General features: G+C 46.3%; 1 protein-coding gene across 6 annotated transcripts in view; it reads left to right on the forward strand.

Moving 5' to 3' along the window:
• sbf1 (SET binding factor 1) overlaps window positions 1–7,500 on the forward strand; it is a 95,423-nt gene that overhangs the window by 54,500 nt on the left and 33,423 nt on the right. For all 6 annotated transcript variants that reach the window (XM_063211467.1, XM_063211470.1, XM_063211468.1 and 3 more), the window contains 6 exons: window positions 12–161; window positions 2,252–2,320; window positions 2,880–3,038; window positions 3,690–3,958; window positions 4,317–4,489; window positions 7,435–7,500. The exon at window positions 7,435–7,500 is cut by the window's right edge and continues 8 nt beyond it. In XM_063211467.1, the coding sequence (XP_063067537.1) occupies window positions 12–161; window positions 2,252–2,320; window positions 2,880–3,038; window positions 3,690–3,958; window positions 4,317–4,489; window positions 7,435–7,500 (886 nt within the window). The remainder of the gene's footprint in view (window positions 1–11; window positions 162–2,251; window positions 2,321–2,879; window positions 3,039–3,689; window positions 3,959–4,316; window positions 4,490–7,434) is intronic.

Genomic DNA, 7,500 nt, shown 5'->3' on the forward strand with positions numbered 1-7,500 from the left:
TTTGTTTGCAGTTGATGCCAGCCGTGCTGCGAGCGTTGAAGGGTCGGGCGGCGCGCGTGTGTCTGACACAGGAGCTGAATCAGCACGTGCTGCAGAACCGAGCAGTGCTGGACGACCAGCAGTTTGATTACATCGTACGCATGATGAACTGCACCCTGCAGGTCAGTACACTCTCTACCTCTCTCCCCATCTCACACTACGTATATCTCCCTGTCCATCTCTCCCCTCTCTCTCTCTGTCTCTCTCTCTGTCTCTCTCTCTCTCTCTCTCTCTCTTCCTCCTCCTCCTCCTCCTCCTCCTCCTCCTCCCTTCATGGCTGTCACTTTTTTCTCTCTATCTGTTTCTCTTTGTGTCTCACATGGGCCTTATTTATAACGGGTGCGTACGCACAAAAGACTGCGCACGCCAAGTTCACCGCAAGGTTTGGTATTCATAGAAAAAGAACTTGGAGGTAAACATGCGCAGCTCCACGCAAAGTTTTACCCATGCGTACGCCTTAAACAAAAGACCAAACGCGGAAAGCGCAACCTCGGGAGGTAGCTGGAAGAACGACCCGAAATTGGTAGGGGGATAGCCACTTTAACTTTAATCCAGTTCGCAACGAAAAACGTGATTATTTGTTTGGTAATGGTGGAAAGTAATTAGTAGGCCTACTCTAGCCTATGCATAGTCACATGCATGTTTTGTAAGGAAGTAACGCTTCAAATTTTATATTTAGGGTACATTACATTTGGTAATACACTAATCACTCACGGACCTCTCCAGTATATCTGTAGGCTATAATCGTTTGTGCGTTCCGACTCTGCAAGGAATTACGCCAACATTTAAGCCAGTTGCAGAATCATCTGCTCGAGTCCCACGTGCAGCTGTACTAATAGAAAGATAATGGTTGATTTTCTCAGCCATTCGGCATACAGACAAGCATACAGCCCAGTGTCATACTGATGGACAGCTTCGTTTCTGTTGTTGCATGCCATTTCTTTTTCATGCGGTTCGTCAGCAAATGAGCAGAGGTGTGCATTTCTAAGACTGCTGGCCTTATAGACTGATAATGCACGTTTATAATACACTCATTAAATAAATACAGACTAGAGAATGCCCATAGATGTCATGCTGTCTGTGGATGTGTCGATCGACAGTTGGGGCGTCGTTTTGAACTGAAAGCAGACAGCTGCGCGCAGTGACCAACGGTAAACCCGGTGCATATGAGGTGCCATGAGACAGCGAATAGATTTTCTACCGGTGAATTTGACATGGGGACATGCCATGTGAGATGTTTCCTTGACGCAGCTATTTTTCCCCTTGTTCACAACTCAAGTAATACTACATGTCCATAACTTGGCAGGTTCATGTCCATGCCATCCTTATTTTATTTATTTTTACTTCTGGTATAGCGTGACTTTTGCGAACATAACCATCCACATGCTGCAATTCGAGGGATTTTGTTTTTTGTACGACTTCCCAAACTTAACCGCTCCACTTTGCCCAACGTTCTCTAGGCCTATCTAATAAAACGGTTTGCTCCACATGTGGTAAATAGGCTATCTCGTCTGCTTTCCACACGCCGTCCACAGATATAAATATTCATTTTGGGCGTTTCACTGAATATTCATAGATAATTATGGGTGTGTCCACAGGTGCGCATATGTGCCGCAACTTCAGAGTCAGTTGGGATTTATAAAGGGAAATCGACGTGGAACATGCGTGCGCCATGCTTTATAAATCTGAATATTTTCTTGCGCACGCACATCCTGAGTTTCGTGCGTGCGTCATCTTTTGGCGCATTTCTTCCGCAAAGTTTTATAAATGAGGCCCCCTGTCTCCTGCATGATGCACTGCACCCACACTCCTCTGTGTGTGCATGCGTGTGCACGCGCACATGTTTGTGTAAGTGCATTAAGTGGGTATATCTTTACACGTGTTATTTCTGCTGGAGTGCTCGTTCGTTTGCGCGCGTGTGTGTACGCGTGCCTGCATGTGTGTGTGAGTGCGTTTACTTGGGTATGTGAGGACATTTTGACATGCGTGCGTCCAATCCCAGGAGAGGACTGTTCCAATATGGATGAGAGTCATGGCATTGCAGATTCTTGTGTGTGTACGTACATGCATGTTTTGTGGTTAATGTAAGTGGGTGTTAATATGTCTGAGCATGGTATCACAGCTGCTCGTGCATGTGTGCGTGCGTGTGTGCGTGCGTGCGTGTGGGGTTAATGTAAGGGGTCTTCATATGTTGTGTGGTTTCTCCCTGCAGGACTGTTCTCATATGGATGAGCATGGTATCGCAGCTGCTCTCCTGCCTCTCGTCACTGCCTTCTGCCGAGTGAGTACCTACCACAACAGGTGGAGCGTGTGCGTGTGCGTGTGTGCGTGTGTGTGTGTGTGTGTGTGCCTGTGTGTGTGTGTGCCTGTGTGTGTGTGTGCCTGTGTGTGTGTGTGCCTGTGTGTGTGCCTTTGTGTGTGCCTTTGTGTGTGCCTTTGTGTGTGTGTGCCTTTGTGTGTGCCTTTGTGTGTGTGTGCCTGTGTGTGTGCCTTTGTGTGCGCCTGTGTGTTTGTATGCCTGTGTCTGTGTGAGTATGGCCTGTGTGTTTTTTTGCATTTGTGTGTCCATGTGTGCCTGTTTTAGTGTCTGGAAAGATCATATACTTTAAATAAACAGTTTTTTCAGGCTCTCTCTCTTCCAACTACAATACAAAACATGTAATATGCACATATACTAGGCTACTTAATAACAACTTAAGTGTCTGTGTCTATTTGTAGGAGCTTCAGGATTTTATTGTTTTTTTCTAACTGTATTTATGTGTGTGTGTGTGTGTGTGTGTGTGTGTGTGTGTGTGTGTGTGTGTGTGTGTGTGTGTGTGTGTGTGTGTGTGTGTGTGTAGAAACTGGGTGGCGGCATCACTCAGTTTGCGTACAGCTGTGTGCAGGAGCACATGGTGTGGACCAACATGCAGTTCTGGGAAGCCATGTTCTACAGCGACGTGCAGAAACACATACGATCTCTTTACCTGGAGACGGAGGAGGGAGACACAGCCAACACGGTACACATGCGCGCGCACACACACACACACACACACACACACACACACACACACACACACACACACACACACACACACACACACACACACACACACACACACACACACACACACACACACACACACACACACACGTACAAGCTGTGTTCTTGGAGACAGAGGAGTGAGAAGCAGGCATCATGGTACACGCACACACACACAGAAACACACACATGCCAAATCACATGTCGTTGTACCACCTGATATCTGAGCCCAAAAAAGCTTCATTGACTCATATTTCCACAACTGAATGTTGTGTACTGTACATTTTATGATTAATTATTTTTTCATATATTTGCGAAAGACTTCCGAGTCAAATGTTGTTTTGAATGAGCATGACTTGAAGGCGATAGGAATAACATTCGGGACACATGCCCAGGAACCTTACCTTTTGACATTTAACCAGAGATGTCCAAAGTAGAAGTAAAAAAAATAAAGAATCACACAGGTAACCTATCTGAGTAACCAGGAGACCTGTGTACTTGTCTTACGACAATAGCTGCTAGCTAGTTAGCACTGATCATGCTAGTGATGTGCTTTTACTTTAACTTGAACTTTTGATACCTCTGCATTTGACCTTTGACCCTCTTTTTCCCCCCACGTCATCCTCAGGAGCAGGAGACGTCGTCGTCGGAGGTGGTGCCGGAGGTGAGCGCGCTGGAGCTGGCGTCGGAGCAGAGTCGTCTGTGGCCCACGCTCTCCAAGGAGCTGCAGCAGGAGCGCGTGCAGAAGGAGGAGAGCACCGTCTTCAGCCAGGCCATCCACTACGCCAACCGCATGAGCTACCTGCTGCTGCCCCTCGACACCAGCAAGAACCGCCTGCTCAGGAACACCGGGCTGGGGGATGGGGAGAGCGTCAGCAACAGCTACCTCACCAACAGGTATATATGTACACACTGTGTACGCACACACAAACATACACGCACACACAAACATACACACACACACACAGACACATACTCACACACACACACACACTAATATACACTTACACACACATACACCTGCAAGAACACAGGGCTGGGAGCAACAGCTACCTGTGTGCGATTTGTGCGTGAGGTTTGTGTGTTCAGCTGCATTCACACACGTTTACTCGCTTCTAGCTTACTTGCTTGTTTGCTACTCGCTCATGGAACGTTAGTTGGCGATCCCGCGGGTTTAACTGACACTATTTGAGTTTTAATATCCAATGTCATTTGTGTGTGTGTGCCTGTGCCTGCGTGGTGTGTGTCTATATAGCATTGCGGGCAGCATGGCTGAGAGCTACGACACTGAGAGTGGCTTCGAGGATGCGGAGACGTCAGACGTGGCCAACTCAGTGGTGCGATTCATCAACCGCTTCGTAGACAAGGTCTGCAACGAGAGCGGAGTCACCAACGATCACCTCAAGGCCCTGCACACCATGATACCAGGTACACACACACACACACACACGCGCGCGCGCGCGCGCACACACACACACACACACACACACACACACACACATACACACACACACACACACACACACACACACACACACACACACACACACACACACACACACACACACACACACACACACACACACACACACACACACACACACACACACACACACAGAGTCCCCAACGAACATCTCAAGGCCCTGCACACTATGATACCAGGTACACACGCCCACACAGGCACACACACACACACACTGCAGCTGGGCGGTATACCGTTAAAAAAACGTGATCTCGGTTTCACCTACACAAGGTTCTCTTTTTGATGAGAGACGGTTTTGTTGTTGTTGTTGATACTAGGCTACGTGCGTGAACTTCATACTTCGTGTCACACTTCACTTCAACTCTGCTAAGTCCACTTCTTCACTAGGGAATGTCAACACAATGTAAGATGTTTATTGAACTAGAAATAATTGGTTAATCGCGCCAGAGGCTGGTGAGAGTGAAACATGATGAACCCACATGGCATGGATGAATCATGACGAACATTTAAATTCCTTTAGCCTTCCTTTGATCTCAAAAAGTTAAATAAAAGGCAATTCTATGTGGTGCTATTTTAGTAGGCTAAAACTGTTCTCAGTTTCTTAACTGTATTTAATAACCCCCATCCCAACTGTGTGTGCAACACTGCTGTTAAGGCTGCTTATGAGTTTTGGCATAGGCTAAAGTAGCCTAGCTTACAAATGCAATGGGCAGACAAGATACATTGCTTCATTGTTGTTTGAAATGATTTTGGAGCAAAATAGGAGCGAAACATATCGCCATATGACACTACGGACAAAATACCTTCCACGCTGGATTTGGACTTTAATTCAATGAAAATATCCACACAATGTCAAGTAAATCCGTTTGTTTCCGTGTCTCTTCAGCCTGTTTCGTTCCTGTCCCACTGGTCGCTAGTGAAGCGCAAGACGCCTTTGCCAGGTGTAGAACGAGAAATAAGCAATTAGTGTTGCTAGGTGTAGAACGAAAAAAGCTGTTTTGGGCTGTCTTGAAAAAAAGCCCAAAAGAGCTGCTTATAATCATTTAACCCTTCTTCCTTGAAAAATATTTGGCACCCTGGTCAAAATTTTAGGCTATTTTATGAAATGCTGCATCTTCTCTTAATTTTGAGACTTTGTTGGATAGGATTAAGGGAAATATAAACTATAAATGATAAAATATGTTATTGAAATGAAAAAGGGATTAAAAAGAGAAATGGAGATTTAATTAAATTCTTGATTGTATCTCATTTTTAAATTTAATTTCAGTCTTTTCGTCAGCAAGATCAAGATTTTGGGGGAAAATCGCCGCTTATCAAAAAACCGTGCAGAAAACCGTGATATCAATTTTCATCAAGAAAACCGTGATGCACATTTTTTCCAAAACCGCCCAGCCCTAACACACACACACACACACACACACACACACACACACACACACACACACACACACACACACACACACACACACACACACACACACACACAGAGTCACCAGCGAACACCTCAGGGTCACACAGACAGACACACACACACACACACACACACACACACACACACACACACACACACACACACACATACACACACACACACACACACTCACACCTAAAGACACACACACACACACCTACACAAGATGCACACACACACACACACACACACACACACACACACACACACACACACACACACACACACACACACACACACACACACACACACACACACACACACCTGCACACCATGATCCCAGGTGCATACACACACACACACACACACACACACACACACACACACACACACACACACACACACACACACACACACACACACACACACACACACACACACACACACAGGGGTAATGAAGGATTGTGTTACCCGTTGATTGTCTGCTAGCAGCTTGGTGGTGCTTAAGCCGAGTAACCCTATCCAGGCAGCAGCTCAGGGGCTCAGCTACGCACATCACAGCACTGCAGAGCACAGCGCAGTGCGGCAGGCCAGGCAGGCAGACAGGCAGGTCACACCCCTCCCTAAGCCCTCAGCCTGATTACTGTCAGGGCTACACTACAGAGAAGTCTTGCTGCTTTTAACCAGGCCGTAACTCCTAAGATTGGCCCAGGAAGACTATTGGGTCAAGCTTGTTTATGTGTTTGCTTTTTCAGGTGCATGTATCTATATGTTTGTTTTGGTTATGTAATTGCCATAGCTCAATAATCCTTTCCAAGCGTGGAAAGGCTGCACACAAAGGGAATACGTCATTGAAGTCATGACGCACGCACGCACGCAGACACACACACGCGCACGCACCTGCATTTATTTAGTTACCCGTATTAGTTATTTAGTTATTTCAGTGTTTGCTCGTTTAAGGTCTCTTTAACTTTCTTGTGGTTTTCATGTTATTACTAGTCGGATTACTACAGTAATGAAGAACTGTCTCAGCAGTACTGAGCTCCTATAAAGCAGAACCACTTGCTTTAGATTTTTTTCTTGAGGGCGCACTTACTGTGCACTCAGATTGCTTTGCTTTGGTTGAATCCCAAGTCGCACTGTTCTACTGATGTTGAGTTGAGTGATGCCTCTCTTGACCAGTGCTCCAAATAAAATGTAACTTGTATGTGACTTTGAGGCAGCTGTGACCTAATATTTGGGGAGGTGGACTTAAGATCAGAGGGTTGCAGGTTTCGAATCTCACCCTTACCTCTCCCTACACCTCCAGCCATGGCTGAAGTGTCCTTGAGCAAGGCACCTGACCCCACATTGCTTCAGGGACTGTAACCAATACCCTTTAAAGTATTCACTTTAAGTCGCTTTGGATAAAAGTGTCAGCTAAGTGTAATGTAATGTAATGTAATGTAACGTAAGTTCCCTCTGCTCCTTCCCCTCCAGACATCGTCCAGATGCACATTGAGACTCTGGACGCGGTGCACCGAGAGAGTAAGCGGCTGCCACCCA

Source organism: Engraulis encrasicolus, chromosome 12, assembly GCF_034702125.1.
Source record: "Engraulis encrasicolus isolate BLACKSEA-1 chromosome 12, IST_EnEncr_1.0, whole genome shotgun sequence".
Classification (NCBI taxonomy): domain Eukaryota; kingdom Metazoa; phylum Chordata; class Actinopteri; order Clupeiformes; family Engraulidae; genus Engraulis; species Engraulis encrasicolus.